Source organism: Neofelis nebulosa, chromosome 3 (genome assembly GCF_028018385.1).
Source record: "Neofelis nebulosa isolate mNeoNeb1 chromosome 3, mNeoNeb1.pri, whole genome shotgun sequence".
In the NCBI taxonomy this organism is placed as follows: Eukaryota; Metazoa; Chordata; class Mammalia; order Carnivora; family Felidae; genus Neofelis; species Neofelis nebulosa.
This window is the reverse complement of record NC_080784.1, coordinates 171,090,744-171,103,940: the sequence shown is the minus strand read 5'-3', so window position 1 is coordinate 171,103,940 and position 13,197 is coordinate 171,090,744. Positions and strand designations below refer to the sequence as shown.

The 13,197-nt window shown below is 38.7% G+C and overlaps 1 protein-coding gene across 1 annotated transcript in view; it reads left to right on the top strand.

Annotated features, from left to right (window-relative positions):
- GRXCR1 (glutaredoxin and cysteine rich domain containing 1) overlaps window positions 1–6,380 on the top strand; it is a 316,157-nt gene extending 309,777 nt beyond the window's left edge. The window contains exon 4 of the mRNA XM_058722726.1: window positions 6,080–6,380. Within this exon, the coding sequence (XP_058578709.1) occupies window positions 6,080–6,259 (180 nt within the window). The 3' untranslated portion in view covers window positions 6,260–6,380. The remainder of the gene's footprint in view (window positions 1–6,079) is intronic.
- Window positions 6,381–13,197: the final 6,817 nt, after the last annotated feature.

The window sequence follows — 13,197 nt, the reverse complement described above, 5'->3', positions numbered from 1 at the left end:
GGTTCAGTGGAGCTAGGTGCACCTGGGAGGATTCTGTTCCTGAGACAGAATTTGCAGGGTATATAGTGTGAGCTCCTAATATATATAGTGTGAGCTCCTAATATATAGTGTGAGCTAATATAGTGTGAGCTCCATGTAGACACAAGATCCTTGTCTCTTTTGTTCTATTCTGTACCTTTAGTGCCTAGAACAGGGATTGGCAAATAACAGACAATAAATATTTGTTAAGTGAAAAGATGAACGAATCCTCTTTCATCCAAGGTTCCTTTTTTGAAAAGGCAAAGCAGTGAGCTGATGAAAAGGAAGAGAAAAATAATTATTTTATGTAGGATAATGCTTGAGTGAAAGGATGAAATGAAAACACCATTTTAGTAATATTTATTTATTTATTTATTTATTTATTTATTTATTTATATTAATAAACAAGCTGGAGATTAGAAGCAAAGAAGTGTCTACGATTCCCCTAAAACAATAACCATGATGGATAGCTGATCCTGCTGGTGTTCACACAGAGGAAGCCCGGGGAGCCTTGAGATGTATTAGCAAACACCTGGTTATGGCAGATACTGAATTAAAGATTGCAGATGGTAGAGAAGCTCCAAGTAAGCTCTTGCCTTGCTATTTTTTTTTTTAAAGTTATGAACAAACATTCTTGTCATTTCTAATGAGATTGCCAACATATGCCCATTTCGTGTCCTTTTTTTCTTGTAAAATCTGACTCTCCCCTGAGGGCTGGTGATTACTTATTTATTGCTCGCGAAGAGCACAAGAGTTTCAGCTACACACGGAGGATGCTAGAATGGCACAGGCTGTTTTTGCAGGACGTTGGTGCTACCAGACACTGTCTTAGCCCTCCCTGGAGAAGCACAGTTCTGGATGGCGACCCTCCCAGTGCGGAGGGTGGAGGGGGGTGGCCACGGCATATTCATAGAAGCATCAGAGACCACTGACTCACCTGGGAAATCAGGCCATGTACTCTGTCTGCCTCTCTCTGAAATCTGAACATCTTTTTAAGTAGGCTTATGGCAGTCCAGCACACTGGGTTCAAAAATCAGACTCCTATATTTAGGCTAATGAATTTAAGGTTATAAGCCACAACTTTCCTCTGTGTCGACAGTTAGTTCAGGGGCTTCTTTCTCAAGGCTGCAAATTACGGATGCTGGAAACTCTGATCATCAGGATACATTGTGTTTATCAGCAGCTTGATCAGACAGAGGTGTTTAGCAGGCACTTAACAAGCATTTTCTGAATTAAATTGTTGAATGTAGTTTAAAACAAAATACATAGACAGAGGTAAATCATCCAGAGATGATTATATGCAAAGTGTGCCCTCTTTGACAATTTGTTATATGGATAAATTTGCTTCATAGACAATCTGGATGACGAGATTTATGGTTCCAGAAAATCAGGTGAATTACTTCCTCTTTAGTGGAATACTTAAGAGACTTTCAAGTTCTACTAGAACAGGAATAGGTAAATCTGAGGTTAAAAATAATAAGTGCATCCATTTCCTAATCTCCAGGAAGATAGTGAAAGCCCTTGATATTAGCATCCTCCTTCTATCTTAGATAATAGGAAAATCTCTTTATATTTCTGAATTTGAGTTTGTGCTACAAAGGAAATCCATTTGACAATCATTCTTGAGCTCTACCCTTTCACCCTCATCCTGTCGATCCTTTGTGAGAGACTCTGGAGTTCTTGTGTGCTTTAATTCCGATGACCACAGTATGGCGTGGACCCATTCAAAGCTAAGGGTAGGGCTGAGGGCTACTATGAAGTGAACAGGGATGTGTCTGGCCTCACTGCTTTATCCCCAGTGCCTTCCACAGTGCCTGGCAAGTAGACACTCAACATTTGTGGAATGAATGAATAAATGAAAGCGTCTCACCCTCTGACTCTTTTTTTAAAGTCTCTCGCCAAGTGTATGAGAACAGAAAGAGGTAAAAAGAGAGGATGATTTCTCACTCCTTTTTTTTTTTTTTCTTGAATTCCACCCCAAAGGGATGTGCTTCCACCCAAACCACTATTCAAAGGAGGGCCATTCTGTGAACTCAGTGCTCTGTGTGCTGTTCTCACCCAGGGCTGCATGGTTTCTCACTTTGCTGGGCAACTGGGCACTAAAGAGCTAGTTGCTTGAAATTCAGTGTTTCTGCAGTGGGCTTCTTCATTGAAAGTGGAAGTCTGTTTTGTTGCTTTTAATACTGACTGTTGTTAACCTCAGTTCCTCCTTCCTCCTTCCTAGAACATTGTCCATGTTTGGGGCAATTTTCTAGCCCCTTTAACACCTTTACTGGGGGCACAACCATCTACTTACCTGCATCTGATACATTTAATACAAGCCAGTTTTTTCTCGTTGTTGGAACTCTTTAAATTGGAACCGCAGACTAACAAAACTATAACATTATAACAAAAGTGCTCTCTGAAGGAGATAGCTAGGGATGACTGAATTATTTATTTTTATTAGAAGAACAAATGGAGTAGATTGTACTGGATAGTGTATCGGGAATGAGATACCTGGAGGCTAATGGAGCAGTGAGAGCTCAAGACCCGCTCAGAGACACCCCCACTTCTGCCTCGGTCACAGCATTTATCATTCAACTCTTTTATGTTTGAGGATCCCATGTAATATGTTATCTGACTGAGACTATTATGGATGTAAATAAAGGTGAAAAACTACTACTAAAGAGGAAAGGCCATGAGATTTTCTCTTTTGTTAAAAGTTTTTATTTGAATTCCAGTTAGCATACAGTGTAGTGTAAGTTTCATGTGTACAATATAGTGATTCAACACTTCCATAACAACAGCCGGTGCTCCTCACAAGGAGTGCTCTCCTTAATCCCCATCACCTGTTTAAGCCTTCCCCCCACCCACCTCCCCTCTAGTAACCATCAGTTTGTTCTCTACTATTAAGAGTCTGTTTCTTGGTTTGCCTCCCTCTTCTTTTTTTTCCCTTTGCTCAATTGTTTTATTTCTTAAATTCCACATAAGAGTGAAATCATGTGGCATTTTTCTTTCTCTGACTGACCTATTTTGCTTAGCCTAATACCCTCTAGCTCCATCCATGTCATTGCAAATGACAAGATTTCATTCTTTTTGATGGCTGAGTAATAGTCCACTGTTTGTATATTTACCACATCTTTATCCATTCATCAGTTGAGGGACACTTGGGCTGTTTCTATAGTTTGGTTATTGTAGATAATGCTGCTATAAACACCTGGGTGCCTGTATCCCTTTCAATTAGTATTTTTCTTTTCTTTGGGTAAATATCTAGTAGGTGGGAATGCAAACCGGTGCAGCCACTTTGGAAAACAGTATGGAGGTTCCTCAAAAACTTAAAAATAGAACTACCCTATGATCCCACAATTACACTGCTAGGTACTCACCCAAAGGGATTTGCTCTTGAAGAAAGTTCTTCAAGTTCCAATTTTCTAATTCCCCTGTGACCTAAACATTTCTTATAGTCATTAAGAGTTTTTGTTTCTTCGTTTGTGAAATCAGGCACGTATGAGAGTTGGGTATAGACGCTATATAATATGTATGCCATTCTTTTCCTCTCCTCAGTTTATGGCTGAAGCAGCTAATTTTTACTGAGAATGGAAATGCCTTCACAATCTTTCCAATCCTGTGTTCCAAGACCTCAGCTGCTTTCCCAAGACAACTGAGCATTTCATACCTTCCCTGTCAGCAACTTCTCTATGAGGGATGCCATACTAAATATGGACGGCCCACTTACATATAATTCTCAGATAAATGAGAAATAATTTTTAGTTTTTATATGTCTCATGCAATGTTGGGGACATACCTATACGAAAATTTATTTGTAGTCTCTCTGAAATTCAAATTAACCAGGCATCTTGTATTTTTAATTGCAAAATTTGATGATACTATTCTACTTGAAACCCAGATCTAGTTATAATCTAGCACTAATGGGTGAAGTCCCACAGTCAGGGGCCCTAAAGGTCCTTTCTCCAGGACCTAGGCCAGCCCAATATCTGTTCTGATCAGTAGGTCATTGTATGTGTGTCTGTGCGCGCGCGCGTGTGTGTGTGTATAATTTTTTTGAGAAAGAGAAAGAGCACCTGTGTACATAAATGGGAGGGAGGGGCAGAGAGAGAAGGAGAGAGAGAATCTTAAGCAGGCTTTATACCCAGCACAGAGCCTGACACGGGGCTTGATCTCACAACCATGAGGGTATGACCTGAGCTGAAATCAAGATTTGGATGCTTAACTGACTGAACCACCCAGGTGACCCACAAGTCATTATGTATTTTTAATATAAACTTCTGGCACAGCTCTCATGAATATCAAGAATCTATCTATTTTATCATAGTTTTTAAATTTGATAAAAACACCATTATTTACTAATTATATTATAATTTGCTTTTATTACATTTTTTTCCTTATAATTTGCTTTTAAACTACCCTCTTTTTCCATCACTGGGTTTGGTTTTATTCAATTTATTTTCTAAAGACATTTTAATATTATGTAAAATTGTAAATTCGCTATACCATGTTTTGGTCAATACTTGCACAAAGAAATGGCAAAAACCCGCCTACAAAGTAACTAATTGCTACACACACTCAATCTAACTTTCTGGAAGAGTTTTGAATCTGTAGTCTTGATAAAGTTCCCTCTTTGTGTCATCCGGTTTGCCAACCACTACTTTCCATCAAGTAATTCTGTGCCGCTAAAAATGAGGTATTATGTGGATTTTGCCATCTTGACATAATAGCTAAGTCAAACTATATTGGTAGGTGAACTTTGCTATACACAAAAAGTGCATATCTGAAAAGCGGGGACATAAATTTTGAAGCAATCATGTCCTTAATGTTTATTTCCCGAAGCACATTCCATAAAGTACTAATTGTGAGAGAATTATGGTTGTTTCCTGGGAAAAGAGTTATCATAGCTGTAAGTGCTGGGGAAACGGTGGGTTAAACCCAGTTAATCAGGTTCCTTTTCATTTGGCTGCTTTGGAGACTTGAGTACGTGCAGTTGTGAATCTCCAGAGAACAGCCATATGTCTGTGTATATAAACCACGTTTGAGTGTGTTTCTGCCTGTGTGTGTGTGTGTATTGATTCACATTTCCCAGTTTTATTTTAGCAATTATTCTCTTCACAAAGCCAAGCTTTCAAATATTGCTGCAAACTCCTATTTTGCAAGTCAGAAGCTTGATATTAATTCACTTTCACCTCGTCTTCATTCTGTAATGGCTCCTAATCTCCCCACCGCTGATGGATACCACTAGTGAACTCTGGCAAAGGATATGTGCTCAAAGAAGGAAATAGAAATGTGTGTGAATAATTTTCAAAATATTATCCTCGATACAATGCATGGTTACTTTCATTTTAGTAGGAGAGTATTTTATCTTTACTTGAGGTAGAAAGGCAGATAGCCATTGTGGGGCGTTTTATGGACTTGGATAAATACCTTAAGATTTCTATGCCTATTTCCTTAAATATAAAACAAGGATAAAGATACCTGAATATCTGCTTTACAGTCGAAGGTGTCTGTATGTGTAAAGGATGGGATGAGGGACGATTCTATACAATAATGCATTTGAAAGTGCTTTTAAAAAAACAAAGCATTATTCAAATGTGCAATGTAACGATAAATCTTCAGCTGATAGTGGCTCTTTCGCACTCAGCTTTTAGTGTTTTGATTTTCCAGACTCACTATTAGTGATACTGTTCTATGAACAAAGATATTAAACCGTTAGGAGGTACTCAAGGGAAAGTTACAGTACTTCCCTCTAATGAAAATAACCATTTCCTGAATTGTTTGGTTTGTAAATATGTGTTTTCATATGATAGATCTCCTGAGATCTGGACCCTTTAACCTAAAATGTACCAGTCTTCACAAAACAAGGTTATGCTATTGATGGCCATCAACGGGGTATTAAAGAAAACTTCAGCTAGCTTTCCCCCTGGGTCTCTGCATACATGGTAGGTGATTTCAAGTCCACAGCCAGCATTGTTTTACGACCATCCACAATGCAGGCAGACAGGAAGGCTGGTTGAGTTGTTCATGCTAACGCCTTTTCTGTCCTCTCTTGTCCCCCTGCCGCCCTCTACAGAGAGTGCAGCATCCACAGGAGTGTCCCTCCTGTGGAGGCTTTGGCTTTCTTCCGTGCTCCGTGTGCCATGGGAGCAAGATGTCAGTGTTTCGAAACTGCTTTACAGACTCTTTCAAAGCTTTGAAGTGCACTGCTTGCAACGAGAACGGCCTTCAACGCTGTAAGAGCTGTGCTGGTTAGCCGGAGATCTCACCCAGGGAGAGCCTCGTTTTATTAACTGAAGTCAATCATATGGTTTATACGTGTTTTTATTTTTAACTGTCATGTTTATGAGTTAATCAATAAACTTTGTTTAGTATAATTGCCTTTGTTTTCAATTTTTGCTGTGGCCATTTTCATTGACTCATGAAATAAACGTTTGTTTAACACCGATTTGCCATGCCCTTTGCTAGACCCTGGCTTCTCATTGAAATTAGTGGAGTACCCAGTACCCTTTCAGGATATCCAAACTCTGATTTGTTAAACGTGTTTGAGTTTCTAAAGAAAAGACTCACTGTATGTAATAGTGCCAATTGCAATGTCACCCTTTTGTCTAGAAGGAGTTACTCCAACTCCCTAGATGCATAACTCATTTCTGTGTGTCTCAGCTACAGAGAAGAAAAGAGCTCTGGACAGTGGAAAAAAAATATGGTCATATTTATACTTAGAATTTTTTAAAGCTGTAAAATAGTCTTAAAGATGATAACATTAGTGACAAATCACTAATGTTATCAGGTGGATTTCTTGGTGATGATGTAGAAGTTGTCAGAAGACTATCTGGATTTAGTTTTGTAACATTTGCTTTGTGCTATTGTCACTGAAAACCCTTTAAAAAGGTGCTGTTGTCAGGGGTGCCTGGGTGGGTCAATTGGTTAAGCGTCTGACTTTGGCTCAGGTCACTATCTTGTGGTTCGTGAGTTTGAGCCCTATGTTAGGCTCTTTGCTGACAGCTCAGAGCCTAGAGCCTGCTTTGGATTCTGTGTCTCCCTCCCTCTCTGCTCCTCCTCCATGCACCCTCTCTCTCAAAAATAAGTAAACATTAAAAATTTTTAAAAAAATAATAAAAAACAAAAAGCTGCGACTGTTTGAACACATAGGCAATGTTAGTAAAGTGGACAAAAAGAAATTATGTTATAAATATTGGACACCCCAGTCCATGTGTCTGTATTCTGACGGATTCTCTTATGAATGACCTTAATAAACCACATTCTCAATATTTGTGAAAAGGTAATCAAAACATTTTACACCTCAGTATTGTAAAAAGATACAAATTTTTACTGAGTACTTACTAATCAGTGAGGCACAGTATAGGGTATGGTTTTGGTTTCATGCAGTGTATACTCTAAGAAGGAAGGAAGTATTAAACAAATAACTGTAAACAGGATGAGTCTTAGACCACAAATGATCTAGTGTACTATGGGAATTATAGCAGATGGACCAACTTAGGTGAGTTAGAAATGGAAAGAAATGACTTCGTTGAGCAACTGATGTTTAAACTCATGCATGAAGGGTAATCAGAAATAAGTTAGCCAAAGAACAAGGGGGATTGTGCTTCAAGTAAAGGAATAGCATATGTGGAGTCCCAGAGGTCAGAAGAAAGTTGTGTGTTTGAGGAATTGTAAGAAATCCAATATGGGGAATTATAATTGGTAACAGTGGAACAGTTTATAGCAGACGAAGCCTCCTACTAATAACACATTTATTTGGAACGAAATAATGAAAAATAAACAACTGTTGAAGGCATTGGAAAACAACAAAAACCAGAAAGGAACTGGAAAGAATTCAATCGCTGGAAGAAGGGAAACAAACAAAATGAACCTACATTTATCCAGCTTATCCTCTGAGAACACTTTCCAGTTTGCACAGGATACAGCTCATAAAGAAAGTGCAAACTTACTGGATTAAAGAAATAAATATTGACATTTGGGCCTCCAGGATGCCTGGAATTGAGTGGAAACTTCTAAGAAATGAGAGGACCAAGGAGAGGGGCACCCCCAAATCTGTTCTTTAATTCCACTTAATTCCTTGCCAGATTCCCAACGTACCTATGCAGGGTAATATACTGGGACCAGTTGCAATGTATGGGGGTTTTCCCCACACCACCAAGCAATTCTCTGACACCAGCTGGGCATCCTATATTTCAACTCAATTCTGACACTGTCTAATCGGGAGAAAGTGTCAGATCCCACAGGTTAAAGGCTCAGTCCCACAAGACAGCCTTCCCATTACCACTTCAGATGTCTGCCAAAAAATCGAGGTTGTCACCAGCACTTCTAACCAATCAGCTAGAGATATGAGGTTCCAATGACCCCCAACCTGGGATTGATTAGAGAACCCAAAGGGACATCTTATGTGCTAGATGACCAGTTTATTATAAAAGGCTATAACTCAGAAAAAGCCAGATGGAAGAGAAGCATAGGGCAAAGAGTGGGGCAAGGAACGTCCGCGCCCTCTCTGAACACTTTGAGCACATCACTCTCCCAGCATCCCCACGTGTTCACCAACTCAGAAGTTCTCTTAAATTCTAAGGGTGCCAGGGGCGCCTGGGTGGCGCAGTCGGTTAAGCGTCCGACTTCAGCCAGGTCACGATCTCGCGGTCCGTGAGTTCGAGCCCCGCGTCAGGCTCTGGGCTGATGGCTCGGAGCCTGGAGCCTGTTTCCGATTCTGTGTCTCCCTCTCTCTCTGCCCCTCCCCCGTTCATGCTCTGTCTCTCTCTGTCCCAAAAATAAATAAAAAACGTTGAAAAAAAAAAATTTTAAAATTCTAAGGGTGCCAGAAAAGGGCACAAAGACCAACTGTGTATTTATCATAAATCACGATATCCCCCAGAAAAAAGAAGTAGCTGAGAGGCCAGAGAGTTGTGCAGAGATTTCAACAGCTGCTCGGGTTGCAAAGTCAGATTTTGGAGTTCAAGTGGTCCACACAATGGATGTTTCCTTGAAATCCCAGAAGGGCCCCATATTTAGAGTAAAGCCAAGGATTGAGGGCTATATTGTAGAGCTAAGGGAAAAAACAAAACACACTTGCCTTTAGAGCGCCAAAAACAAAACTTTCATGATATCATGGTATCTTTGGCTGCTTGCTAGAGCAAAACCCAACACTTGAACTAAGACTAGAAAGGAACTCATTGAATATGAAAATCGATAACTAACATTATATTTAATGGTAAAAATATTAGTTTCCCCTTGAAATCAAGAAGAGTACATGAATGTTCACTTTTATCACTCCTATTCAATATTATGATGAAGGTCCTGTCCAGTGAAACCAGCAAGAAAAAAAAAGTCATAAAGATTGGGAAAAAATAGAGCTCATTCTTTGTAAACCACATGACTAGCATGTAGAAAACCCAAAGAAATCTACAAACTACTGAACTTCAGAGTGAAGTTGAAATTATTGGATTTGAGGTCCTTTTATAAAAGTTAAAAATGCAGCACACAAATCACAAACAATTTGAATATAAATTAAAACAATACAGTTTATAATATTATCAGCAACATTTAAGTATATGGAATACATTTTACAAAATACATGTAAGACCTCTACATTTAAAACTAGAATGTAAATTTTGCTGAGAAAGCATAGAACCCAAATACATGAGGAAATAAGCCACATTTTGGATTGGAAGATGACATTTTAAAGATATTTATAGTTTCAATGTCTCAATGCAATAATCTCAATTAAAATCCATCAGACTTTCTGTAGAATTTGACCTGCAATTTTAAATTTATATTAAAGATGCAAACAATCTAGAGTATTCACGAACATTTTTAATAAGTAGAGTAAAATCAACAAGTAGACAAGTGGAATAAAGAATAGAGAAATAGACCCACGCAATGAGGTCAGGTGATTTTCAAGAAAGATGCCAATTCAAGGCAGTGGGGAATGGAGAATCTTTTTTGACAAATAATCCGGAACTACTAGATTCACATCTGGAAGAAAAATGACATCGAAAACTGCTACCAATGCCACCATTCCTGCCTCAGGCATATAGTAGTAGCTAGAGGCCAAGGATTCTGCTAAATATCTTACAAAACACAAGACAACCCCACCCCTCAAGTGGGTCCAGTCGGAAACGTCAATCGTGTCCAGAGAGGCAAACTCTGCTGTAAATGTTAATGCTAGAGGTGCCTGGGTGGCTCAGCTGGTGAAGCATCTGACTTCGGCTCAGGTCATGATCTCACAGTTCATGAGTTTGAGCCCCACGTCGGGCTCTGTGCTGACAGCTCGGAGCCTGGAACCTGCTTTGGATTCTGTATGTCCCTGTCTCTCTCTGCCCCTCCCCCACTCGCACTCGGTCTCTGTCTCCTTCAAAAATAAATTATCATTAAAAATAAATAAATAGATAGATAGATAAATAGATAAATAATATTAATGCTAAGCCAGGAGTCTATCCTTACAATCCTGGGGTAGCAAAGATGTTTTGCATAAGTCACAAAGCACCTAACTATAGAAAATGATAAATTGGACTTAATTAAAATCTCCTCATTAAAAAAATATGAAGAGGGAAGCCACAACTGGGAGAAAATGTTTACAGTACAAATACCCGTTAAAGGACTTATAACTAGTATATATAAATAACTGAAAGAAACACTAATAAAGACAGTCTAAAAAAGCAGTGGACACTTCACACAAAAGAAGACATGAATGGTCAAAAACAAGGGGAAATATACATATTAATCATCAGGGGAATGTGAATTAAAACCACAGTGTGCCCTTACTATCATATTTACTATCATATTATCATAAATACGATCATATTTAGAATAGCTAACATTTAATTTTATTTATTATTATTTTATTTTAGAGAGAGAGAGTGCATGAGCAGGGGAGAGGAACAGAGGGAAAGACAGAATTCCAAGCAGGTTCCATGCTCAGTGCAGAGCGCAACGCAGAGCTCCGACCCACGACCCTGAGATCATGATCTGAACCAATATCAGGAGTCGGATGCTCGGGGTGCCTAGGTGGCCCAGTTGGTTGAGCTTCCGACTTTGGCTCAGGTCGTGATCTTAGGGTTTGTGAGTTCTGTGAGTTTGAGTTTGAGCCCCGCATTGGGCTGGCGGCTGTCAGCACAGAACCTGCATCAAACCCTCTGTTCCCCTCTCTTTCTGCCCCTCTCCTGCTCTCTCTCTCTCAAAAATAAATAAACGTTAACAAAAAGGAGTCAGATGGTACACCAACTGAGCCACCCAGGCGCCCCAAATAGCTAACGTTGTAAAAGATGGAAGATGTAACATGTGGGTGTAGATATGGAATGACTGGATCTCTTATCCATTGCTAATGAGAATGTTAAATGGTGCAACCAGTTAGGAAAACTGTTTGATGGTTTCTAATAAACGTAAACATACGCAATTGCATGCCCAACAATTTTACTCCTAGTTATTTATTCAAGAGAAATAAAAAGCCTCATGTCCACATTGTGTAAGAGTTTCATGGAATCTATATTCATAACAGGCAATAAGCAAAATGCCCACTGACAGGAGAATTGATAAGAAAATTATGGTATTTTAAAATGGTATATTAATATGATATATTATTACTAAGCACACTACCTGGTGATAAAAAGGAACAGGCTATTGATTCTAGCAATAACATGGATCAATCTCAAAAACATTACGTGAATAAACTAAGCAAGACATGAAGCATATATACGATGTGACTCCACTTATATGAAGCTACAGATTAAGCCAAAATCAATCTATAGAACAATTGCCTCACAGCGGGGAGGGGGCAAAAAGAGGAAATTAAATATGACCAGAGCTAAGACAGTGGTACAAATTATAGTTGTTGAAAGTAGGCTTCTCTTCTGTCAAGAAAGGGGGGAAGAGCTTCTCCCATGAGTAAGCAGATTCTTAACATAGTTCCAACATATTTCTGAGGTTTGATCAACTAATAGGGCCTATCCGGAAATTTCCTAACCACTCAGGCACTGGCTATGTGTTGGCAAATCTAGTCATACTCCCAATATCCTCCTTGTCTGGGGTATAACCAGGATGGAGAATTAGAATAGTACAGTGGATTCTAATTTTCAGGCCCTATCTCGGATTATGAGCTTGAAGGACAAAAGCTCTCTCTCAGTTGCATTTAGAAGGAATTTGTTTTTGTTTCTATCTTTTATTCTTTTTGCCATGCATTGGCATGGAATTAAAGTGTTATGTTTTCTGCTGATTATTTGTGGGCCTCTAAAGAAGAACATTATGGAAAAGTAATGAAATTAAACAAAACAAAACAAAAACCTCAGACATCTCATAGAGTTGCAGAAGTTAATGAGACTAATAGGCTCATAAATAGGCTTATTTAAAAATAAACTTACATTAACTTTCTGGATGAACTTGATTTAGAAGTTTCATGTCTGTTTCAGCTTTATAAAATGCAAGTAGGAAATAATTATACCTGCTATATTTATCCCACATTGTTGTTCTGTGTGATTAATTAGAATATATAGGAAAGTATATCTATTTTAAAAACACAGAGCACGATGCAGAAGCATAGAACGATTTCATAATTACCATAAAAGTTGTGTCTCAACAATGTATCTTTTTACTGACCAGATAAGGAAATGGACTAACATTTATTGGACGCCTTCTGTATGCTTGGGTTTTTAGAAGGTGTCTCATATATTCTTTAGTGTACTGTGAAGAAACTGTGAATCAGAATGTCAGTTAATTTTCCTAAAGTCTTAACATTTATATTAATTTATTGTATCATAAGTGTCCACATAAGCTGGCTTTATTTCTGGTATAAAGTGGGAAGTCAATCAAGGAAATAACAAACTTGCTCAAAGATGAACACCTACATAAGCAATAGAATAGGAATGAAAAAAAAGTCTGCCCTGTGCTCTTATGGCATTACATTTCATATATTCTTGTCTGCATTCTTGCCATGTATTTCAAAAGCCAGGCAATGCTGGCTGTTGGCAAAGGCTATACAGTGAGGCAGTCAAGGCTAGGATGGTCCAAGAAAACATTTTTAACTAAGATTGGTGTGTGTGTGTGTGTGGGGGGGGGGGGGGATGTCTTCAAGAATGATACATACCTAATAATTATAAATGAATATTTGTTTTTTAATTTTCTTGTCATCCCAAGGTCTTTTCGAAAAAGGCTAAATTAAGCCTTTTGACTTGTCTTTCATGCACAAACATC